This window comes from Callospermophilus lateralis, chromosome 4 (genome assembly GCF_048772815.1).
Source record: "Callospermophilus lateralis isolate mCalLat2 chromosome 4, mCalLat2.hap1, whole genome shotgun sequence".
NCBI classification, from domain to species: Eukaryota; Metazoa; Chordata; class Mammalia; order Rodentia; family Sciuridae; genus Callospermophilus; species Callospermophilus lateralis.
Genome location: NC_135308.1, coordinates 11,279,921 through 11,305,287, shown reverse-complemented (window position 1 = coordinate 11,305,287; position 25,367 = coordinate 11,279,921). Strand labels below are relative to the sequence as shown.

Sequence of the window (25,367 nt, the reverse complement as noted above, 5' to 3'; positions counted from 1 at the left end):
TTGATTTGCTTTTATAAAGTTATGTATTATTCTGTGACTCCCTTTCCCCTTTTGGAGAAGAGATTGCTTTTTTAGGGAAAAGAGGAGTCCTGTGACTGAGGTCCCCTTGAGAAGGCAAACCACCTGTGTTTCGCCCCCAGGGTCCCACGGCCATGCACATTCAGCTGATCATGGAGCGGCTGCTGAGGAGGATCAACAGGACCGTGATCGGGATGAGCCGACAGTCTCCCCACATCGTGAGTGTCTCTCCTGTGGACCACCCCGTGGCCACTCTGCTTCTCTGTGTCCTGCCTGCCTAGGGGACCAGTGGCTTCAGACAAAGTTCACCTGGCCCCGTGTGTCATGGCTGAGCAGTGGTCACTTCTGACGTGGATTTTCTATCCCTTGTTCAGTTGTTTTCCCTCCAGGGAACCGCAAGCAGCTTTTATTTCCAGTAAAAAGACGATGCTTTAAAGAACTTGTGTTAAGTGCCCTTTTCGAAAGGCCAGTGTAGCACTAGCCTCTCAGGTTCCATCTACTGGGCCCAAATGGATGTCAATAAAAAAGCATAAATGAGACCAGAGATCATTGTTGAAAGGCCCAGTCAGATCAGCATTAAAATAAAGCATCATCTTTTCACTATATTAAAAGCTAAGGTTAGATTTTAATTAGAGGTCATGGGGAAAGAACTCTTTCAAATTGATCTTGTAAGAAAAAATATTCATTTATTAAGAATCTGTAAGCCTCTGGGCATCGTGGCTCACGCTTATAATCTCAGAAGCTTGCGGGTCTGAGGGAGGAGGATCACAAGTTTGAGGCCAGCCTGGAAAACAAGGCCCTATCATAAAAAGTAAAAAGGGATAGGGATGTAGTTCAGTGGTAGATTGCCCCTGGGTTCAATCTTAGTGCCAAAAAAGAAAAAAGAAAATCTGTAAACTGAGCATTCTTCTGGACACTGTGATGTATGTGTGAGCAGAACAGATTAAAACAAAACCCTGCCCATGAGCAATTTGTATCTAGAAGTAATGATTATGGGACTGGGGATGTGGCTCAAGTGGTAGCGCGCTCTCCTGGCATGCGTGCGGCCCGGGTTCGATCCTCAGCACCACATACAAACAAAGATGTTGTGTCCGCCAAAAACTGAAAATATTAAAAAATTCTCTCTCTCTCTCTCTCTCTCTCTCTCTCTCTCTCTCTCTCTCTTTAAAAAAAAAAAAATAGAAGCAATGATTATGGCTAAATAAACCAACCGCAGAGTGTCTCTTAGAAGGAGACAGGGCTTGGAGAAAGACATGGAGCAGAACAAAGGAAGAGTGAGGAAGCAAAGATTCAAATAATATGACAAAGAACTGGGCTGGGGATGTGGCTCAAGTGGTAGCGCGCTTGCCTGGCATGTGTGCGGCCCGGGTTAGATTCTCAGCACCACGTACAAGCAAAGATGTTGTGTCCGCCGATAACTAAAAAATAAATATTAAAAAATTCTCAAAAAAAAAAAAAATATGACAAAGAACTGCTTCCCTGAGAAGGTAGAATTTCAGCCAAAAACTTTGAAGGCGGTGAAGGAATAGCCCAAAGTGTCTCCCTGGGAAGGGCCTTCAAGAAGGGCAGAGCCAGGGCAGAATCCCTAAGACGTGCCTTGCAAGAGTCAAATGGGGGTGAGAGGAGACCCAGGCAAGAAGAAAGAGCAGTTAGTGAGGCAATTAAAACAGAAGCTTCTCCAAAACACTGTGAACGGATTCAGACCTTGTAGGAAAGGATTGGTTTGTGGCTGGGCTAATCCTGGCGTTCTGGTCTGAGATCAGGAGATGATGGGGAACAGGGACCCTGCAGATGTGCGCATGTAAAACCAAGGCTCTCACCTCAGAGGTAAGAATAGGATTGTTGGCTGAGAAACTCTCATTTCCCAATAGAGAGAGTGAGGGCTCGGCACAGCAGTGACCCCTGTCCCTCTGGGCACTGAGGGGAGGATCACACGCTAGAGGCCAGCCTCAGCAATTTAGCAAGACCCTGTCTCAAAATAAAATGGGCTGGAGATGGAGCTCAGCGGTAGAGTGCCCAGGATTTAATCCCCTGTACTGGGTAGGAAAACAACAACAGCAACACACACATACACACACACACACACACACACACACACACACACACATTCCACACCACACAAAGAGTGAAGAAATCTACAAATCTGTGAGTTTCTCTTTACTTTGGGGCCCTAATGATGCAATTAATTACTTAATCAAAAACAAAATGCATGCTTAACTAATCTGTCTCTTCATGTACTGTTAAAAGGTGAAAATAACACCGAGAGCTGGGCGTGGTGGTGCACGCCTGTAATCCCAGCGGCTCTAGAGGCTAAGGCAGGAGGATTGAAAGTTCCAAGCCAGCCTCAGTAATTTAGTGAGACACAATCTTTAAATAAAAATGCAAAAAAGGGCTGGGGATGTGCCTCAGTGGTTAAGTCCCATGAGTTCAATCCCTGGTACCAAATAATATAATAAGAAGAATAAGAAGAAAACAAGTTGAATCATTCATGTGCTTAAAAGGAAGTTGAGCCGGGTAAAGTGGTGCACACCTGTAATCCCAGCAGTTTGGGAGGTTGAAGCAGGAGGATCATGAGTTCAAAGCCAGCCTCAACAATGGTAAGGCACTAAGCAATTCAGTGAGACCCTGTTGCTAAATAAAATACAAAATAGGGCTGAGGATATATGGCTCAGTGGTCGAGTGCCCCTGAGTTCAATCCCCAGTACCTGCCACCACCCAAAGATTGGGTTGAGTTTTGGTTTGGGATATTTAACCAGTTGCATAGACTCTACTGGTGGAGCATCCCAAATCCAAAAATCCATATTCCAGTGGGATCCAAAATCCCAAGCTCCTGGGAACATTTCAGATTTTCAAGCGAGGAATGTTCAACCTGTCCCTCTCTCTTTCTTATTAGTCTTCTGCCTATTCAGATTTGTTTAACTGATCTAAGTATTTCCAACATTTCTCCATGGACTTCTGTACTACAACCCAGTCTCAGCAAGAAACTGAAAGTTCCATAGGTATTACAACTAGTTGGTGAGCTAGCTGAGATCTTAAATCCGTGTCCCTTGACCTTCAGGATGCAACAAGCTCAAAGCTGTAGGTGCTGATGGTAGCCTGAGCCCTTCCATTTCTCCAGCTGTACCTGGAAGGAGGTAGCTTGAAGGAGAAATCTCAAACCAAGTGCCCTTGATCCTTAGGAAGCAGCATGTTTCCAGCTCAGTAGGGTCAGAGATCCTGGGGCTGGGAAAACCAGAGAGGTTGTCCTCATCTTGTTTGGTCATTTGGTGGTCTGAGGAGCCTTGGATTATCCTTTCTTCTTCCCCCAGGGCAGCTTTGTGGCTTGCATGATTGCCATCCTGCGGCAGATGGACGACGCCCACTACAGCCACTACATCAGCACCTTCAAGACCAGGCAAGATATCACTGTAAGTTGTCTCCACCGCATCCTGGGTACTTGAGACCTCTTATATTTGGTATAAATCGATAAGACCAGGGTTTTCCTCCCTCCCACCTCCAGGGCTCTGTGGCTGCCCACAGCGCCGAAGAAAAGCACAGTTGATTCTTGTTCTCTGTCCTTGGTGGAGTTGAAGAAGAAGGGGGTAGGACATGCACCCGAGAGTCCTCACACACTGCCTGAACCTCTTGGATTTAGAGAGAGCCCTCGGGTTTGAATTCTGGCTACTCAATCATGATTGTAGAGTGGTTAACACCTGCGAAGAGTGGCTACTTATAATAACAATTTTAATATTTTGGGATATAAAATATTTTTTTATTTTTCTTTTTTAAGAGAGAGAGAGAGAGAAAATTTTAATACTTATTTTTCAGTTTTTGACAGACACAACATCTTTGTTTGTATGCGGTGCTGAGGATCGAACCCGGGCCGCACGCATGCCAGGCGAGCGCGCTACCGCCTGAGCCACATCCCCAGCCCCTTGGGATATAAAATAAATCAACAAAAATATTTTAGTGATTTTTTTTTTTTTTAATTTTCTTCAGAAAGCAGGTAGGACATTGTAAATTCATGGCTTGACTCTATGCTTCCGTAGGAAGAGATGAAGCATATCTCCTGTGCCAGAGGATGGCGAGCTCCTCCCCGAGGTGTCTAGTTAAAGGGGGTCGTCGTCTCCTAGAGGGAGGAAGGCCTGGCTGGAGAAGTGAGGCCACTGACCCGCGACTGCAGGCCTCGGTGGCAGAGCTGCCCCTCTCCCTCCCAGTGGCTGACTGTCACCCTCCTGCTGCCTTCTGGGTAATTCCCATGGAACGCCTTGGCAGTGGGGTGCAGCTGGTGGATTCTTGCCGTCTGAAGTGATGACCAAGAGCTGAGCGTAGACCGTGTCGGATGCAGATAACTGGCATCTCCAGTTGATCCATTTTCCACTTTCCTCACAAACCAAGAAATCATGTTTATTGAACCAAATAATAATAATAACAGAATGGTCAGTAAATGGCTAGAAGCATTGATCACGTATGGTGGAAAAAAAAAAAATGGTAAACTCATGGAAAATTCCAGAACTGAGGAAGGATAGGCCTGACTCATTATTGAACCAGAAGATCAAATCAAGTGCAGCAAGACGACGCTGGGCTGTAGCTCGGTGGTGCCCGAGCACCTGCCTAGCGTGTCTGAGGCTGTGGGTTCAACTTCCAGCAGAGCAAAAAAAAAAAAAACAAAAACACAGCAAGTTCCTGCCAGAATCATTCCTGTTTGTGTGCCACTGACATCAAGGGTAGAGGAAACTAGCAGATTAACCAGTGTCTTAGAAAAATGTCTTTAGAAATAGCTGGGCATGAGGGTGCACGCCTGTCATCCTAGAGGTTGGGAGGCTGAGACAAGAGGATTGCAAATTCCAAGTCAGCCTCAGCAACTCAGACCCTGTCTCCACTTAAAGTACAGGAAAGGGCTGGGGGATGTGGCTCAGTGGTTAAGTGCCTCTGGGTTCAACCCCCAGTGCCTCTCAAGCACCACATCCTTATTGCTGTGCAGTGTGCTTCAATGAAGGTGGGACTTGTGGGTTAGTGCTCGAGAATGCAAACTGGATTTTCATTTCAGGGATCCCAGTGTAGAAGGTCTAAATGGGTCTAATTTAAATGCTTTCAAAGCTTGATAGCTTTGCCTTTTAGTCTTATTGCTTTTTTTTTTTTTTTTTTAATTTCATTTTGTTCACAACCACCTTTGGATGAGAAGAGCTCTGTGCCGTGTTTACTTAGTTATTAGTTATTCCAGTTATCCTGAGTGACCGTTACTAGCTCCTGGTAGGGGCTGTGCAGGGCTCTCCTTCCAGGCTACACGTGAGAACATCTGTGCAGCTGGAAGGCTCGTAACTGCTGCTTGGTGCAGTGCTTCTGATCTGTTCTAACCAGGACAAGGAAGAATTGAACTGCCATCTGTCCGAAGTTCCCATTTTCTCACAGTTGTTGATTCATTTTTAAGTAGGAGAGCTATTTCCAGCAGCACATGCCAGATGAGGACTAAAGAGAAACAAGAGCTGGAAACGTGGGGTCCGCGAGCCCCGGGTCCCTTGCAGCTCTCCTGCTTCCTGGTTCTCTGGGCTCAGGCAGGTCATTTCATGTGTCAGCCTCAGGCACACCACTTGTGAAATGTGGACAACCCTTCTGTCCTTGTTTTCCTTATAGAATCATGCAGTGCAAAAATCGCCTCATATGGTAGCCTGCTCGGAGAACGCGTCATTGTCCCTCTGTCCTACAGGACAGGCGGTGACCTGGGACGAGGAGGGACTGGTGCTGATGTGGGTTCTTCTGTCCACACGCTGGAGGAGCGGCAGTGAAGGAGCCGTCTTCCCCAGCTCTCCCTCCTTTCTTCTCCGCAGGACTTCCTCATGGAGACCTTTATCATGTTCAAGGATCTGATCGGGAAGAACGTCTATGCCAAAGACTGGATGGTGATGAATATGACGCAGAGCAGGTGAGGACCTGGGGCCCACCCGGGGGCCCGGCTCTGCCCCGTCTGTGTGAGGGCTCGGGGAAGTGCCGGTCCGTCTCTGTGCTCGGTGCTATCTTCCTGCTCCTGTGACCCTGACGTCCTGCCAGGAGTCCACTTCACCTGGGCTACAGGGTTGCCCCATTCAGGGTCTCTGCTGTCTTCGATGGGGACCAGTCTCCTTGTCATTCTCCTAGTGATCCTTTGCCTCTGCTGCTCCCTCCATGTCAGTGGCCTCCCCAGGACCTCTCAACCTCCCTCCCATCCCCTAAGACCATTACCCCCAGCGCAGGCCTTTCTGGCCTGGAGGTTGTCTTCTCTTCCTTGGGTGCTGGGTACCCCCTTTGAAGCCCTCTCGTGGAATTTGTCTCACGTTCTCTGTTGGATCAGGGCTCAAGTCAGATGTTTAAGATTCCTCCTTGGGGCTGTAACCCTTGGAAGACTGGAAACTGTGTATTGGTCACAGCACCTAAGTGAGTGCCTTGCAAATGCTGGCCCACGACAGACACTGGTTGAATAGAAGTAGATGAATGGGATATATGTGTATATTATAGTAAAAGAACTTCAGAATTTTCTTAATGAGCTAATTAAGACAAATCACTTTATGATTATTATTATTAACTATGCGTGGTCCTGATGTCTGATTAGGAAAAAACCCTTCCCAACTCTGCAGATTAGAGGGAAAGCACCACCAGAAGCCCTAGACTCTAAAAGAGAAGCATTTCTGGACATGGTAATGCACACCTGTAATTCTGGCAACTTGGGAGGCTGAGACAGGAGGATCACAAGTTGGAGGCCAACCTCAGCAGCTTAATGAGACCCTGCCTCGAAATAAAAAATAATGGGGATATGGCTCAGTGGTAAAATTCCCTGGGTTCAATCCCCAGTATCATAAATAATAAAGACATAGAAGCATCACTGCGGAGTATGAATGGCCCACACAGGGGCCCAGGCCACCTGCGTGTCACCCCAGCTGAGACTCTGCCAGTCAGTTGGGAAAACTGAACTTCACAGACTCTGCCTGGTCGTAGCCCCAGAGGACACTGGCAGATCAGATGGCCTTTTCTTGCCAGTCTGGGATGGTGTGGCTTTATTTCAACGTGGAGGGCAAAGTGTCGGAGGGCGGAGTCGACCTCCTGGTCTGGTGCTTGCTTCCCCAGGGTGTTTCTCCGCGCCATCGATCGGTTCACTGCAGTTCTCACCCGACTCTTCATGGATCAGGCCAGCTTTGAGCTTCAGGTGAGCGCTGGACCCGCTGGAAGCCCCTGGAAGTCCCAAGCCACAGCAACAGAACTGTGGCGGCTAGGAAAGGGCCACCTCCGGTTCCCTCATCGTCACCGGGGGAGGGTTCCATGGGTTCGCTCTTTTCCTGAGGGGCACACTCCTGTCGCGTGGTCCTCCAGCGGCAATAAGATGGAGCTTTTTCTTTCTGGAAAAGCAACATACACAAAAAAGAAAAGTGAAGAAGTGATACTGAGAAAATGCAGCTACAAAAAACAAGAAGGTTGGGGCTGGGGCTGAGCACTTGCCTGGCATGTGTGAGGCACTGGGTTCAATTCTCGGCATCACATATAAATAAATAAATAAAGGTCCAAAGACAACTAAAAAATATTTTTAAAATAAGTAAATAAATAAGAAAGTAAAAAATATAGACGAAGTAATCTCCCTTTTCTGTGGGGGATATATTCTACAGCCACCAGGGGATGCCTGAAGCCACAGAGTCCCGAGTCCTGTAGATAAAACCATATGTATGATAAAATTTAATTTACAAATTAGGCACAGTAAGAGATTAACAAAAATAATAGTAAATGCAACAATTATAATGAGATATGGTAATACAAATGTGGTTTTTCTTTCTTGACAGAGTCAAAATAAATATTAATATTTTTGGACCTTGGTTAGCTGAGGGGAACTGAAACCTCAGAAAACAAAATCGGGATAAGGGGACGACGGCAGGCTCGGCCTTCACTATTAGCATCGTGGTGTGATCCTCTGTGTATAGGCACAAATGTACACCAGCATGTGGTTGCAAAAATGTGCTTGGACAACTCCCCACCTCAAGTGGTTCTGTCCTAGGCAGCAGTTCAATGGGCACTATTCTGGTGTTGCTTTTTATTTATACGTGCGTTATTTGGAAAGTCCACAGTAGTTGTAAAGCCTTTTTTCCTTTGTCCAACCAACATCAAGAGTATTTACATGTTCTCGTCCCTGGCAAAGGCTCACCAAGTCCCAGCTCTTAGGGAGTCTGTGTACCAGACTGTGTTCTGTTGGTGATGTGATTTTTCTGAATCTTGTGCTTTTTTGCATCAGTAGCATTTTTAGCATGGAAAGTCGTAAGGATACACACATAGGCGTATACATCTATATAAGTAGACACATATATGCGTGTGTGTATATACGTATTGTCTTACGTTTCTATTCACGCACATACACACCCACCAAAACAGACTCGCGCTGTGCCGTGCTCTGGGACCTGTTAATTTGTTTTCTTTACTTCTTTACTTCATCATTTTTTCAATGATGTTAACTATTTTTGCAGTAGTTTTCACAGCTGAATGCAGTCCACTACATGGCCGGTTAATGATTTATTTAACTAAATTCTTCCTGAGAACACGTAGGTTGTTTCCATTTTCTGTTATGTTAAACAGCACTGTGGTGACCTTCCTTGTTTTAAATACTTTTAACTCTCCATAGTTATTTGGTCAGGAAGAAGTCCTGAAAGTATTTGCGAGTTCAAATGTTTGGCACAATTTTAGAGCTTTTGATACGTGTTGCCAAACCCCCTACTATAAATAGGTGTACTTCTTGGCAGTACTTTTTCCTTATCCCAGGAGCAAAGAAGAACGTAAAAGTTTGAATTGGCAATGGTGGGGTGGGAGGGGGGGAGAGCTTAATATTAACTCTTAATACTTTTACGATGGAATAAAACCCAAGAGAGAACTAGAAGTCCTGTGGATCTTACTTTTTCATGAGTCCCTGGTTAGTGACTTTCTGCCACGTGTCTGTTTTAGTATGACCCACACTAATGTTATTTTCCATTTCTTTGTGCTCACATAATGTTGAACAGCTCTGGAACAATTACTTCCATTTGGCGGTAGCGTTTCTCACCCATGAGTCCCTTCAGCTGGAAACCTTCTCACAAGCCAAGCGCAACAAAATTGTAAAAAAGTAAGTGTCCTTGTAAACTTGGCGATGATGGGAAAGGCGATTCTTTGCACATTCGGAGCTGTACTTTGGGTGCTGCAGGAATACAGTGTTCAGTGACTACCCATAGTAGTCGCTAAGGGTAGTGATGGTGAGGTAGGTCTTAGTCACTTGATAACTCAGATTCCCTCAGGTCACATTTTTTTTTCTCACATTCTCACAATTCTCATCAATCATCTGCCTGGAAAGGTGCCCTGTGTCCTCCTGAGCCCAGGAACAGCTGCCATCTGCTGGCAGCTCATCTGAATTGCAGGTGCAGAGCTCCTTCCACCTCACAAGGCCAATCCCTTTGTCACAGTCACCTACTGTCACTTTGGCAGAGAAGCCAAGAAGCCAACAGCCTGAAATTCCAGATTTCTGGCTTGGAATTTAGAATGGACTCAGGTCCAGGAATGTGGGAGATTTAGGGACGGGTTTCACTGTCTTCATCTCTGGTCTGTTTCGAGTTAATTTAGATTCTGGAAAGACAAAGCAGTGTAATTTAAGAGTGACTTGAGGAATTTTTTATTTAAATTTGAAATTTTACATCCATTTCCCCTGGTTGGAATATCCAGGGTTTTAGGCAAATTATTTAACATTTCTATATTTCTGTTTCCTTCCTAAAACAACTGAGGTTGGTAATGACTTGTGTTTTGGGGGTTGTTTTTGTTTTTGGTGGTACTAAGGATGGAACCCAGGGACATTCTACCTCTGAGCCACATCTCCAGCCCTTTCTTTTTAAATTTTTTAAAATTTGAGACAGGCTCTCACTTACTTGCTGAGATTGACCTCAAACTTGTGATCCTCCTGTCTCAGCTCCCAAGTTGCTGGGATTACAGACATGTGCCACCATATCCAACAGGACTGTGCTTTAATATACAAAAATAGAAGACGGACGTGGTGACTCATGCCTGTAATCACAGTGACTCAGGAGGCTGAGGCAGGAGGATCACAACTTTAAGGCCAGACTGGTCAACTTAGCAAGATGCTGTCTCAAATTAAAAAATAAAAATAGCTAGGGGTACAACTTAGTGGTAGAACACCCCTGGGTTCCATCCCTAGCACGTGCACACACACGTATACACACACACACACACACACACACACACACACACCAAAAAGAAAAAAAGAAAAAGAAAGAAAGAAAAAGATTACAGTATGACCTGTTTTGTAGATTTCCCCAAGGGGAAACATTTACTGCCTCCATCCCTTGATCACTTGCTTTAGAATGTCTTAAGTAACAATGTAACTTCTTTAAGGGATGGATTTGATTTGGGTTCAGTGACTGTAAGTGAAGTTACTTGATTGCAAGTCTGATAAGAAAAAAAAAATGGCTAGTTAGGATTCATGATTCTGGTTCTGGTCAAAAAAAAGTATGACAGTGAATAGAAACCATGGAAAAACGTGTGTGTATAAGGGCAAAGATAAAATTTGGGGAATAAAACCAATTATATTAAAGTTATAGAAATGTGAGGATTTGTTTCAAGCTTTCTTAAAGTGGGATCAGCAGAAGTATTAAACAATAGGAATAGTGATACTTCTGTCTGTTAAATCCCAAATCTCGATGACATAGGCTCATCTAACTTTAATAATAAAATAAGGTCAAGCATTTTGTTAGGTGGAATAGTAACAATTTTTTAAATGTGATTTTTTTAAAAAAAATAGTGGCTTCTTACTAGGCATCAAAATGACCAAATTTATATTATGTACCAATATGTATTGCAGTGAGTTCCATTCCTATGTTCCATTACTACAATGCACCACTGAAAAAAGGAAGAAAATATGCGGGCTTATGAAGGCATTTACAAAGGAAGAATTTGAATAAAAAATGTTTGGGGCAATCAAAGCGTCTCTAAAATAGTCTAGAGCAGCGACCACAGGATGGTTTGTGAGCCTGAGTGTTCCCAGGAAATATCACGACCTACCCCATTTCCGAGTTTCCAGCCCCCAGCCTCTGATGTGGTAGGTGGGGTGGGGCAGCCTCAGGCGTAAGAATTCTTCAAAGATTTCCAGGAGGATGGGCTTGGCCTCCATCCAAGAATCACCTAATCACTTGGGAGTCACTGCCTAGACCCGTGTTTCTCTGCTCCTCCTCAGTATCTGCTGGTGAGCTGTATGACTATCTGCACTGTCTGTATAAAAGCAGTAAGCTCTGGGTTTTTTCCCCCAAGGACAGGTTTTTCCCCTTCCTGGGCTCTATTGCCCTGAGAATGCCACTGAGCCACCTCTCCAGCCCTTTTTTGTATTTTATTTAAAGACACGGTCTCACTGAGCTGCTTAGCACCTTGCTTTTGCTGAGGCTGGCTCTGAACTCACAATCCTCCTCCTCAGCCTCCTGAACCTCTGGCATTACAGGCATGCGCCCCCGCGCCCGGCTCATCTCACCTTCTTAGTTATTTTTCAGCACTTAGATTTGGTTCCTTCTGGTCATCAGTCCTCTGTCCTCCCATGGGGTTCACTTCTCTTTGGAGGCTTATTTCGGTACTGCCCTCCTCTCTTACAGTGTCAGTGTCTCATGTGTGACCCACAGGAGCACAGGCTGATTTTATTCCCCTCACCATTAAACACGTAGTCCTCTGTGTCTGTGAGTTCTGCATCCCCCAACCAGGGGATCAAGAATATTTGGGGGGAAAATTACCCCTGTATTGAACATGTATTTCTTGTCTTCATTCCCCAAGCCATCCACTATAACCAGAATTTGCACAGCATTTACATGGTATGAGATCTTACTAGTAATATGGAGACACTCTGAAGTATGCAGGAGGATGTGTGTAGTTGTGTGCAAATACTGTGCTCCTCCATATAAGGAGCCTGAGCACCTGCAGATTGTGGAGTCTGAGGGGTCCTTGATCCAGTGCCCCCTAGAGACTCAGAAGTGACTTTCTTGCATGCAACCCGTTTCTCCTGCAACTCCTCCTCTCCGTTTATGATCTTCTTCCTAGATATGGGGACATGAGAAAGGAAATCGGCTTTAGAATCCGGGACATGTGGTATAACCTGGGTGAGTGTCTCTCCTTGAACGGGCCCCAGCACAGCTCCATTGTGATAAGCACCCAAGTGGACTCCTAACTCACCTGTGGCTTTCACACCCTCCCCTCAGCTGGGACATTGGCGATGAGCCCTCTGTTCCTACGGCATCCACAGTTTATCAGTATTTCCTCCCTCACTTCTGCACCCAGTGCCTTACCCACATGCACTCTTTCTTTCCTTATGGGCCCTGTAGAGGAAGATTATGACGCTTGACTTGATAGCAAAGTGATTGTTCAATATCCTCATTTACCTTCATTTCAGGTCCCCACAAAATCAAGTTCATCCCATCTATGGTGGGTCCCATTCTGGAAGTCACCCTGACCCCCGAAGTGGAGCTGCGAAAAGCCACCATCCCCATTTTCTTTGATATGATGCAGTGTGAGTTCAATTTCAGTGGAAATGGCAATTTCCATATGGTAAGGAGTGGTGGACTGTAATTTTACTAATGCACCTAAAATCAGCTCTTACTTATTTTCTTTCTATATGGAAAAGCCATAGCCTGAGTAATACAAATCAGCATTGATCTAAAAATTCATTTTACATTTCATTGTGTCAAGTGATTGGAGGTGTAATCCAACATTCCAGCCCAGAGCCTAGAAGGGCTCCTTGATTCCTGCCTATGCTAGAGCAGCCCCTCTCTCCTCCTGTCCTAGAGCAGCCCCTCTCTCCTCCTGTCCTAGAGCAGCCCGCTTCTCCTCCTGTCCTAGAGCAGCCCCTCTCTCCTCCTGTCCTAGAGCAGCCCGCCTCTCCTCCTAGAGCAGCCCCTCTCTCCTCCTGTCCTAGAGCAGCCCCTCTCTCCTCCTGTCTTAGAGCAGCCCCTCTCTCCTCCTGTCCTAGAGCAGCCCCCCTCTCCTCCTGTCCTAGAGCAGCCCGCTTCTCCTCCTGTCCTAGAGCAGCCCCTCTCTCCTCCTGTCCTAGAGCAGCCCCTCTCTCCCCCTGTCCTAGAGCAGCCCACCTCTCCCCCTGTCCTAGAGCAGCCCCTCTCTCCTCCTGTCCTAGAGCAGCCCGCTTCTCCTCCTGTCCTAGAGCAGCCCCTCTCTCCTCCTGTCCTAGAGCAGCCCCTCTCTCCCCCTGTCCTAGAGCAGCCCGCCTCTCCTCCTAGAGCAGCCCCTCTCTCCTCCTGTCCTAGAGCAGCCCGCCTCTCCTCCTGTCCTAGAGCAGCCCCTCTCTCCTCCTGTCCTAGAGCAGCCCCTCTCTCCTCCTGTCCTAGAGCAGCCCCTCTCTCCTCCTGTCCTAGAGCAGCCCGCCTCTCCTCCTGTCCTAGAGCAGCCCACCTCTCCTCCTGTCCTAGAGCAGCCCGCCTCTCCTCCTGTCCTAGAGCAGCCCGCCTCTCCTCCTGTCCTAGAGCAGCCTGCCTCTGGGGAATGAAAACTTGACTTCCTGCATTTCAGACCTGTCTGTTGCAGTGTAACTGAGAATAATGCAGAGGACACAACCTGCCTGTCCTGCCTATCATGGGACAGCTGAGGGGAGAGGCAGCGGACCCAGCCCTGCTCTGTTATCTGTGGCTGTGAGAACTTGAGATTGCCGGTGTTTAGTCTACACCTCAATTTCCTTTTCTACAGTGTATTAACTTGAAAAGGAGATTTTTGCATCTACAGAGCTCAGCAAAAGCAGTCCCATTAACAAGACTCATAGCCCGGCCTGAAATCTCAGTGGCTTGGGAGGCTGAGGCAGGAGGATTGTGAGTTCAAAGCCAGCCTCAGCAATGGTGAGGCTCTGAGCAACTCAGTGAGAGCCTGTCTCTGAATAAAATACAAAATAGGGCTGGGGATGTGGCTCCGTGGTTGAGTACCCCTGAGTTCAGTCCCCAGTACCAAAAACCAAATTTTAAAAAAGATAAGAAACAAAAAAGAAAATTAGAATCATAATGCTTTTTTCGATGCATAGTTGTAACAGAAAATAACATTTCAGATTTTGGAGGGGGCGGAGGGCAAGGGTAAAGCAATGGACAAAGTAGTATTGGACTTCCCTGGTGCAGTGTTCATGAAGGGCTGGAATGGGATCCTCTCCTGTCCACGTCGTAAGCAATCCACAGTTCAGTAAAAGGGTTGGGCCAGATCTGGGAAGATGAGCCAGGTATCATCTCTCGAGGTCTCTCCGAAGGATGTAACCTTCTGCTGTGAATTCCAACTCTGCTTGCAGTTTGAGAATGAGTTGATCACCAAGCTGGATCAAGAGGTAGAAGGTGGCCGAGGAGATGAACAATACAAGGTTCTATTGGAGAAACTGTGAGTATCTCCGAGACAGGACCTCAGGTTGGTGGCACCATTTGACAGCGGTGAAGGGCAGGGTCTCTTCTGCATGCAATGCAGGCCAGCAGTCTCAGAATCTCTGGGTCACACCCACCCAGGGGTCCTTGGTAGTTGACAGATTGGATGGCACCCACCGGTGACACTGTCCCTGTCGTGCGAGTCAATGCCTGTGTTGTCCTGACCACCCTCGAGCTGGAGAACAGAACAGATGGGAGAGAGGAGGAGATGCACGTAGCTGTGGCTCTTTGCCAGAGTTTGTATTTCTGAACCTCAGCAGAAATGTTAGCACCTCTAATTATGGCTTTAAAACAACCAGTTAAAGGAAAAACATTTCAAGGTCCATTTGATATCTCATGCCCCATAAGTGACCTTTAGGAACAAAGCAGTTGCCTTGCCTGGTGTCCCATACCTGTAATCCCAGCGACTCAGGAGGCTGAGGCAGGAGGATTGAAATTCAAGGCCAGCCTCAGCAACTAGGCGAGGCCCTAAGAAACTTACCAAGACCCTGTCTCAACAAAAAGAAAAAAAGGGGCTGGGGATGTGGATGCATGCTGCCCGGATTCGATCCTCAGCACCATATACAAACAAAGATGTTGTGTACGTCAAAAACTGAAAAATAAATATTGAAATTCTCTCTCCCCCTCTCTCTCTCTAAAAAAAAAAGAAAAAGAAAAAAAAAAACTGAGGATGTGGCTCAGTGGTTAAGTGCCCCTGGAACATCCCCAAATGCTCAGTTACCTCATCCCTCCCCCACCCCCACCCCCCAAAAAAAGAGAATAAAGCAGTTATAACTGCAGCCAGCTTGGTCTTTCCACTGCCCCATCCTCTGTCCCACTCAGCACATCCATTCCTTCATCAGAATGCACCTCCACACTCATGTCACCTCTTGCTTTCTTTCTCCTTTATAAAGAATATTAAAAAGGCCGGGTGCAGTAGCACATAGCTGAAATCCCAGCAGCCAGGGAGGCTGAGGCAGGAGGATTATAAGCTCAAGGCCAGCCTCAGCAGCTTAGCTAGGCCCTAAGCCACTTAGGGAGACCCTGACTCTAAATAAAAAAACAAGCCGGGCACCGTGGCGCATGCCTGTAATCCCAGTGGCTGGGGGTGTGGCTCAGAGGTTGAGTGCTCCTTGGGTTCAATTCTCAGTACCAGAAAATTAAAAAAAAAAAAAAAAAAAAAGAAGAAGAAAAAAAAGAGTGTACATGTGGTTAAAACCCCACCAAAGTGGGCATGAGAGAGAATGAGCCTCAAATCCTATTTTCACTACCTACTAGGAGTTCAACTTTGGGCCCAGTGGTCAAACCTACCGACACCTCCTTTTTCTATGTACAAAAACAGTATTTTTTTTTTTAAGTATTGTTGTTGGCATTAAATGAGACATAATTGAGACAGTGCCCAGCATAGCATCTATTGTGGGTCAGACAGTGCACAGCATAACATCTGTTTAAAGCGCTGGCTGCTTGCTCTGTTGTTGTTATTACTTACAGATTCTCCCACCGTTCGGGGCTGGGCCACGCTGACTTGATTGGTCCTGTCCTCTGCACTTTGACCAGCAGTGTCACCTCCTAGGTTCTCCTCTAGGCCGTTTGGGTTTTCCCTGGGTGATGGGAGTTTTGTGGATGAGGCTGAGCTTGGGGACAGGCTCTCCCAACTCTTTTTTTTTTTTTTTTTTAAGATTCCTAAGCAACCAACACACTGAATACTCAGAAGTACGATGGAATTGATAGGTAGCCTAGATTTAAGGAACAAGAAGTCTGTCTTGGTTTATTCTTCATGGTGTTAAGCCCTCTTGGTGATCTCTTTCCTGTTTCCATTAGCTCTCTCTGACCTTCAAGCCTCCTGACTTATGACTTAGGCAATTTTGAAATCTCATGAATTAAGTTGAGAAGTTATACATGCATAGAAACATACAGTAGTTCCACATGATAAACTACAAAACTCATTAAGGAAAAAAAAAAAAAAAAAACTCCTAACGCTGTCTTTTCATGTAAAGATTATATTTTGTTTTCTTTGTCCTCTCTGGATAAGTAGCTCAAGAAAATATGACTTAAAACTCTGCAGTGCCCGGAATAATCCTGAAGTCTGGACTAATTCTTGGAACGCATTTTCTCACCGTTTCTCCCTTTTTCCTAATTTTCTTTTCAATTTCTAATCGAAGAAGTGCCAGAACTTTGTTCTACCTGGGCCCAAAGGGAAAGGTTTAGACCCCAAGTTTTGCCCAGTCTGATTTACAGCTCTGCATTCCTGTCTGAAAGTAACACTGCTGTTGGAAGTGCCGTGTGCTTGTTAGGATTAAGTGAGACACCTCCTCTGAGCTGGACGTCAGTCCACGGCTTTCCAGGATGTCATGAGGTGCCAGGTGTTAGGAAGAATAAAGACACGGGAAAGATGGTCTCAGACACCTTCATGAGTCACTAGACCCCATACAAGAGCCTTGTGGGCAAAGGTTCCGTTTCTGCAACATCGACGGAAGAAACCACACACACAAACTGACCTTCAACGGAGGATATTGTGGGCTGGGTTCTAGGTGATGGGGGTAGCTGAACTAAGTCCTGAAGAAAATGTAGAACCCGAGTAAAGAGTCACAGCCCAAGCAAGGCCACCAAGACAAGATGGAGCTCCCCGGGGGGTGGGTGTCCCCTTCACCAGCATCCTGGGTCATCTTGCCCATTGCCACCTAGTGCTAGGACCGTGGTGAGGGCTCACAAATGACACTAGAGTGACAAGAGTGGAATGAGGACATTTGTCTCTTAATCTGCCCCTCTAGGCTCCTAGAACATTGCCGGAAACACAAATACCTGTCCAGCTCTGGCGAGGTCTTTGCCCTCCTGGTCAGCAGCCTCCTGGAGAACTTGCTGGACTACAGAACCATCGTCATGCACGACGAGAGCAAGGAGAACCGCATGAGCTGCACCGTCAACGTCCTGGTAGGCACCCGCCCCGGAGCAGGAGGCACCCTGGGCCATCTGTAGGGTGCTGGTGTCCTGCTAAGTCCGGTGGGTGTAGCCGGCTCAGCTTCGGACTCAGAGATACTGGCAGCCACAGACCTTGGGGGATGCATTTGGAAAGAGGGACGGGAAATGCAGCATAAGCACCCAGTTCTTCCCACAGACCCTCCTCAACCTGGTTCCCTGAGTCCCTCACCTGTGCTGGCTTTACTGTTGGAATTATCTGACCCAGACTGAAACGGTGCCGGGAAGAGGGTTAGTACGTGAGATCCTCAGGCGGCCAAACCCTTGGCCTTGCCTTCGTCCCTGTCATCTGTACCTGGCAGCACAGTCCTCCGAGGTCGAGTTCACCTTGTGATCCTGTGCGTACTCTAAACTAAGACCTGAGAAAGCAGATTATCAGGGTAGCCTCAGGGTGAACTGGCATCTGGTCCCTGAGGCGCCTTCTCACGTTTCTCAGGAGCAGGATCCTCAAAAAGTGCCTTGGTTTTTTCTTTATAATGGGTCGCCTCGTGGTCTCGTGGGGGAGTTTGTGAAAGGGCGCGGTGAGCTTTCTGGAAAGCGGGGACACTGTTGGAAAGCAGTGATCATACCCAGGCTTCGGGGCAGACTCCCCCCTTCCCCGGCTCTTGACACTGCTGTGTGTCACCCTGTTTTGTTTGTTTGTCACCCTGTTTTGTTTGTTTGTTTGTTTGCTTTGGTAGAATTTTTACAAAGAAAAGAAGAGAGAGGACATATACATAAGGTAAGCTGAGGAAACTTCTTGCCTTCTCGATTGTGTCGGGGCCTTGTGATCGATCCTTCAATAAGCAAACGCTGGGCCAGCCGTCTTGCTACCTTTGCCCACAGAAAATGAACTCTTTAAATAGAGTCACAAAAGATTACACTGCAAGGCGTAGGGGCATGTCAGGGTTCAGGGAAGGAGAGGAGACTTCCAGCCATCGTAATCTGGCTCACAGGGGCTGGCACGGATTCTGAGCCTGGAGTCCCCGAGCACCTGAACATAAAATCACCTTGTGCGTAAACTGTATGTATGTATGTGTGTGTGTGTGTGTATACACACACACACACACACACATATATATATATTTTGTACCAAGGATTAAACCCAGGGGCACTCAACTACTGAGTCACATCTTCAGCCCTTTTTTTTATACCTTAGTCAGAGACAGGGTGTCACTGAGTTGCTTAGTGTCATGCCAAGGTGCTGAGGCTGGCTTGGATTTGCAATCCTCCTGCCTCAGCCTCCTGAGCTGTGGGACTGTATGCATGTTCTTGAGGAGGGAGTTCATAGCTTTCGCTGGCTTCCTGAAGGGGACAAGACCTTAAGAAAAGTTTAAGCCCCATTGCCTTAAAGGAAGAGTGGAAGGTGGAAGAGATGGAGCAAGGCAGGGAGCAGCACAGTGAGCAATGGGCTCTGCCTGAGAGAGAGGAAGTGTCTGTGTAGTGGGGGAGGGGGAGCAGGCACGCAGGCCGGGGCTACTTAGGAACAAGCCACTGCAGGACCACCGCCCAGGGGACTAGCGTGCTCCCACCTCCCCTTCTTACCAGATACCTGTACAAGCTCCGAGATTTGCACCGAGACTGCGAGAACTACACAGAAGCCGCCTACACCCTTCTCTTGCACGCCGAGCTTCTGCAGGTACGTGGATCAGCAGAGCTGCTCTACACGGGGTGTGAAGGTGGCATGCCTTCCGTACCTTGGGACCAAATTCTACGTGCTTCACGGTTTTAGCAGGAGAGAACTCTATCCATGGGATATCCTTGATCTAAGATATTTTCACACCTTCTGGGTGGGCACAGCTACGTTTCAGACCCACGGTGGGAAAATGTCAGTTATCCTTTATGTGAAAATCCTTAGGAAGCAGAGCCTCACTTGGAGGCCTCTGGTAATTGGCATTCTCATCAAAGAAATAAAACCCAAGTTCATTTACGGGTAAAGAGGTTTGTAAAACAGGGAGGAGTGGATTGCGCGTGAATAAAGTGCCATAGAAGAACTTGCCTATTTGTACTCTCTCCCTAATCACAGTTGTATTGTGGCGCAGTAGAGCTGCGTCTGTACGTCAGGAATCCCAGATAGCTGGGTCCCCCCGACCTTCCTCTAACTCGGGATTCATGTCAGAACTCCTCTCTTGATCTTCGTCTCTGAGTGACTGATAGACAAGTCAGTGTGTCCATGACAGAAGTCTCTCCTTCCCTCTCGGCCCCTTGGCAGCCCTTCCTGCCGTGCCTTTCTTCCCCATCTCTGAATGGTGAGGCCGTCTATTGAGTTGCTCGGAGGCATCCTTCATTCCTCTCTTTCAGTCACTGCCCTCTACTTCTCCAGGAGCAGACCTCGTGGCCCCTCTGTGCAGAGCGTGCCTTTCATCTGTGAGCGGTTCTTCGTCCCCCGTGCTGCTGCCCTGGTCCAGGCCACCAGCGCCTCTCAGCTTGAGCGTCATAGTGGCCTTCCGTTAGATCTCTTGGCCTCCATTCTTATCCCCAGCAATTAATTTCCTTCTACTATTCAATTTTGTTTTATACTAAGGTAACACACCTACGTGGTTCTAAGCTGCTAAGCGTAGGAATTCCCTGCCGCAGCCCCTCCCAAGGAGCTTCCCTGCACACAGTCAGGGTCTGAGCACTCCAGGCTCACTGCATGTCAGGTCGGTGGTGGGGGTTGTGGACTGGATTTTTTTACCAGATGATCCAAAAGAAACAACAGTGTTGGCCAGGCGCCCGACACACACCCCTATTCCCAGCAACTCAGATACTAAGGCAGGAGGATCAGAGGCTTGAGGCCATCCTCAGAAAGTTAGCAAGACCCCATCTCAAACTTAAAAAATAAAAAGGACTAGGGATGTAATTTCAGGGGTCAAGGGCCCCTGGGTTCCATCCCCAGAATCGTAACTAAACAAACAAAAAGTGCAAAAGAGAAAGAAAAGATCCCCCAGGGTCTGTAACTCCCGGTCTTTTCACTTGGCCTGCTCAGAATGACCACCTCCTGGTGTGGGTAGGAGGTTGCCCTACAGGTAGTTACTCAGGAGAGATGGCATTTATGAAGCACAGTCCACATCCTCTGGGCGTGCGATCCCAATGTCACCACAGGCTGAGTGCCTGCGTCTCCAGTTCCTGTCCTAGCACCACAGATTTAGTGACTCATTCTTTAGAATGGGGTTTATCCTCTGAGAGCTACTCTTCATTGCTTTCTAGTTTTTCTTCCTCTTCCTTCCTGTTTATTTTTACATTTGAATGTTGGAATCCCAAAATTTAAAAATGACTTCAGTGAGAATTTGCATGTTTACGAAACAGAGTTTTGTCGCCCAGAAGCGTGGCGCGACTTCCCCTTTGATGTAGTCTGCTGCGGTGGCCTTCGAGGGCGGGTCCCAGTTCCCCACACAGGCGCCGTTCACGTTTGTGACATTGACTCCGGGTGGTTGTGTCTATTGGCGTTTATTTTTGATTGGGTCTTTTCTTCCATTATCTCCTTTATTGTTTTTACCTTTGTATCCAAAATTATTTATTTTCAAATTATTGATTTTCTTTTTAATCCAACTACTTTTTCTCCTGTCGGGGTGGAGGGCTCTTAGCAGGCGGCTTATGGAATACAGCCATAATGTTTGCACATGGTGATGCTCTTCCTTCCTCCTGCCCATCTTACACTCACTTGTTTCCTACATCTGATTGTGTTAATTATGCCGTCAGCGCAGTCGTCGCGTTGGTGAGCCATTCTGCTCGGTTCCTTACTTTCCTGGGAATGCCGCGAGTGTTTGTCCATTTGGTGTGACACTTGTTTTGGAGCTGGCATATGGGCACGGGTGTGTAATTTTTTGTGTTCAGTAAATAATTTAAAATACAATATGGACGGGTCCATGTCTGTGCGCGCGTGTGCATTTTCCTTTTTTTTTTTTTGGTGGGGGGGGGCCTGGAAACCGTTGCACTGATTTCTTGATTGATGAATCTGTCACATTTACCCCTCGTGTGGCCTTTGTTCCTTTTCAGTGGTCCGACAAGCCCTGCGTGCCCCATTTGCTTCAGAGGGACAGTTACTTTGTTTATACCCAGCAAGAGCTGAAAGAGAAACTGTACCAGGAAATCATATCCTATTTCGACAAAGGCAAAGTGAGTCTTGGGTTATTTGTTTCTGTACCTGTGCAAAGAGAAATGGCTGTCTGGGATGAATTTGCAATGGTGATCGCTCCCACTCGGCGCAGAGAACACAGGATCGAGGAGGCAGCTCCCCTTTCGACCCTTGCTTTTGATACCAGCCAGGAGTTTGTGGGTCCCCAGGCCATCAACAGGGCTGATCAACTGGCTAGAAATGTCGAGGTTCCCATGGCCCTCTGGATCATCTACTGGAATAACAACAGAGCTCCGGAAAGTGCTGTTAACAATTACAGTTTTATTATAAAAGATACAAATCAGAACCAACCAAGTGAAGAGTAAGGTGTGGAAGGGTCCCAAACATAGTGCCCCTGTGTCCACCCATATTTCCTCTACCCCCCGCCCTGCCCCAGGAACTCAGGGCGCGTCACCTTCCCAGCAAATCCATGTGTCCTTCAGGCACAGGGGCGCGCGCCTGTGGTCCTAGCTCTTCTGGAGACTGAGCAAGAGGATCACTTGGCCCTACAAGTTTGAGGTTTCTAGGCAACATAGTGAGACCCTGTCTGAAAAACAAATGATGTAGCTGGAGCACGCCTGTAATCTCAGTGCTCTGGAGGCGGAAGCAGGAAGATCGTGAGTTCAAAGCCAGCCTCAGCTACTTAGTGAGGCCTTAAGCAACTCAGCAAGACCCTGTCTCAAAATAAAAAGGGCTGGAGATGTGGCTCAATAGTTAAGCACCCCTGGGTTCAATCCCTGGTACCAAAAAAAAAAGATGTATTCACCAAGTAGGAGGCTCACCTGTGCCTCGGTGTGCAGAACTTTCTGTCACGTACACGACTGACTCCGTTTTTGCCTGCATGCTTGACTCAATCTCCAGCCCCCATCAGCTCCCTGGAGTTAGCGCCAGAAACATGGGGCTCAGACCTCCACCCCTCTGATCCTATGGATGGTCTGTGGCAGGCTGTTCCCATTCTGACACTACGCAGGGGAGTACGTAGCATTGGGTGGCGAGAAGAGAGACCTTGGTAGGACTCCCTGACTCCACGGCTGCTGACTGGCTTCCTGCGCTGCACCCAGCTGACCTGGGCTGCTTTCCACGTGGCGCATTGCGCAGTCTTTTCAGTGATCCAGGCCCTGCAACTTCAGAGGGGTTAATTTGGCAAATGGAGACTTTACAAGATTTAGGGTTACAGTGTTTTGCCCTGGCTGCGCGTGCATTCCTCCAGCAGCCAGAACTGATGGCGCAAAGCACCTTGTTAGCAAGAATGAAGCAGGAAGTGACCAGACGCTGCGTGTGGGACGCCCTCCCTGTAGGAGACAGTCCAGGCAGCCAGGGAGATGGGAAGGCCCAACCTGGGGTGCTTGTTCCGTCACTGAACATGTGCACCAGCATGAATCTCTCTTTCACCTTCAGTAGGTGGTTTGGGGTAGAAATAGGAAATTGATGCCATACATGGAACGACTGTGCCAGACTCCACAACATAGCACTGTTGACCTCTTCTCAAACACTGTCGGGGTTCCCATGGGCCCCTGCACACACAGACACGACCCCCAACGACACACACGCCCCAGATGAGAGTCCCGCACCCGCCTCCTTTCCCCTCCAGCAGCACTTCCCTGCTGTCAGGTCCCAGGCTGTGGAAATGGCTTCTCTCTCCTTTCAGTCGTCTTCGGTTCTTTGCTCTTTAAACTCAGCACGGGCCCCGTATGGGGACACATGGTGTTCATCTTCTGGCAAAGAGAAGTGCAGAAGATGCCTCCTGGCAGAGCATTCAAGATATGCAAGTGGAGCATCTTTAATCAAAAATACAAAACGTGGACACGGTGGCGCACGCCTGTAATCCCAGCGGCTCAGGAGGCTGGGGCAGGAGGATGGCGAGTTCAAAGCCAGCCTCAGCAACAGCGAGGTGCTAAGCAGCTCAGTGAGACCCTGTCTCTAAATAAAATACAAAATAGGTCTGGGGGTGTGGCTCAGTGGTTGGGTGCCCCTGAGTTCAATCCCTAGTACCAAAAAAACAACAACAAAAAAAAAAATTCAAAATGCTCTGAAATCTCCAAGTGCTGAGCACCAACACGATACTCAAAATGTTTCAGATGTTGGAGCATTTGGATTAGGGGTGCAGAACCAGTATAGTCCATTCAAATATCCAAAATCTGAAGCCATTATGGTCTCACCTATTTGAAAAAGGGATGCACACCCTGTAGTAACTGTTTTAGTCAGCCTTTTTTGCTGCTGTGACTAAAGCATCTGACCAGAACAATTTTAGGGAAGAAAAGTTTATTTGAGGGCTCATGGTTTCAGAGGTCTTACTCCCTGGAAGGTCTGCTCCGTTCCCCAGGGCCTGAGGGAGGCTGAACTCATGGTGGAAGAGGGTGGCGGAGGGAAGCAGCTCACATCATGGTGATCCGGAAGCAGAGAGACTCCACTTTCCAGATACAAATATGTACCCCAAAGCCCCAATTCCCACCTCCTCCAGCCACACCCTATCACTTCAGTTACCACTCAGTTAATCCCTATCAGGGGATTAAATCACTGATTGTGTTAAGACTCTCACAACTCTAACCTTCTTGCACTGCCTCACCTGTGCGCTTTTGGGGGACAGCTCACATCCAAACCGTAACAAGTAACCTTATGGTGTCAGGAAAGAAGGTTAAATCCAAACACGTTGTCAACGCCCCTGGCTGCACGCTCCACACTAATGACTCTCCAGTGACCTTAGCGGCTGGCTCACTGGCTGCACTGTCCCCCATATCTCACTTGCTTTCCTTTTTCCAAAGATGTGGGAGAAGGCCATCAAACTGAGCAAAGAGTTGGCTGAGACCTATGAGAGCAAAGTGTTTGACTACGAGGGCCTGGGCAGCCTCCTGGTGAGTCTGGGCCATCGGGGCTGCTGAGATCAGCGAGAAAATATTTTTGCAAGTTGAAAAAAGTCGGGATCAGTGGAAAGGTGTGATGCAAAGGCTTTGATGTCTGTTCTCCAGATTATCCTCCTGGAGGGTCCAGGACTAGGGAGTAGGGCTGACCCCAAGGGGAGGTCAAGCACCCAGCCCCAGGGAAGGGTGACCTGGTGCAGCCTTGCCCCTGCCCCCCAGGGTCCCTTCCCACTGCTCTTTGTTTCTCATGGACCCTCCCTGTTCCTGGCTCCCCTCTGCTCTCGGACATCCAGCTGCTTTCACACATCCTGTTCATCAGAAAGAGCTTATTTTGTAACCCACACCCCGGAGTCCCTGCTAAATGAGGGACCACCCACCCTTGGGCTGGGTTCATTTCTCCGAGGGGGCCCCTGTGCACATCTCAGCTGCGAGAGCGCCTGCCAGGTCCCGATTCTGTCCTGCCTGCTTCCTTCTCCCAGATGTCACTGGAGCACTCAACTTGGGCAGTTCCCTGAACCAGTGTGGCACACCTGGCTGTAGGCACCTTTCGGCTATTTAAAAACTATAGAGCAAAACAAAAATAGCCAGCTAAGGCACAGGGGCACACGCCTATAATCTCAGCAGCTTGGGAGGCGGAGGCAGGAGGACCCGTGAGTTCAAAGCCAGCCTCAGCAATTTAGCAAAGCCCTAAGCAAGTCAGCGAGACCCTGTCTCTAAATAAAAAGGGCTGGGGATGTGGCTCAGTGGCTAAACACTCCTGGGTTCAATCCCTTACCAAAAAAAAAAAAAAAAAAACAGCCTTCAGGATGACCATTGGTGGGCAAGCACAGTGCTGTGCAGGGTAACTTTTAGAAGAGTCACAAAAAATCAGGTCACCATTGTCATGGATGGTTCTTTATTTGAGGAGTTGGTTTGTTAATTACACTTGGTAAAAAATAAAACTTTACCAGCTTCTTCCATCACAGACTCGAGATTCACTTAATAGTTTCCTGAGCCAAATTGACCTGAGATGAGGTAACACGTTGCCCTCCTACAAAAACCTGACTCTGGCAGACCCTC

The 25,367-nt window shown here is 47.7% G+C and overlaps 1 protein-coding gene across 1 annotated transcript in view; it reads left to right on the top strand.

Moving 5' to 3' along the window:
* Positions 1 to 25,367, top strand: part of Dock5 (dedicator of cytokinesis 5) — a 187,188-nt gene that overhangs the window by 131,155 nt on the left and 30,666 nt on the right. Inside the window, exons 27-39 of the mRNA XM_076853574.1 lie at positions 141 to 236; positions 3,327 to 3,425; positions 5,826 to 5,920; positions 7,096 to 7,174; positions 9,003 to 9,103; positions 12,061 to 12,119; positions 12,410 to 12,564; positions 14,294 to 14,379; positions 17,171 to 17,330; positions 18,056 to 18,096; positions 18,903 to 18,993; positions 21,333 to 21,452; positions 24,213 to 24,302. Of these exons, the coding sequence (XP_076709689.1) occupies positions 141 to 236; positions 3,327 to 3,425; positions 5,826 to 5,920; positions 7,096 to 7,174; positions 9,003 to 9,103; positions 12,061 to 12,119; positions 12,410 to 12,564; positions 14,294 to 14,379; positions 17,171 to 17,330; positions 18,056 to 18,096; positions 18,903 to 18,993; positions 21,333 to 21,452; positions 24,213 to 24,302 (1,272 nt within the window). The remainder of the gene's footprint in view (positions 1 to 140; positions 237 to 3,326; positions 3,426 to 5,825; positions 5,921 to 7,095; positions 7,175 to 9,002; positions 9,104 to 12,060; positions 12,120 to 12,409; positions 12,565 to 14,293; positions 14,380 to 17,170; positions 17,331 to 18,055; positions 18,097 to 18,902; positions 18,994 to 21,332; positions 21,453 to 24,212; positions 24,303 to 25,367) is intronic.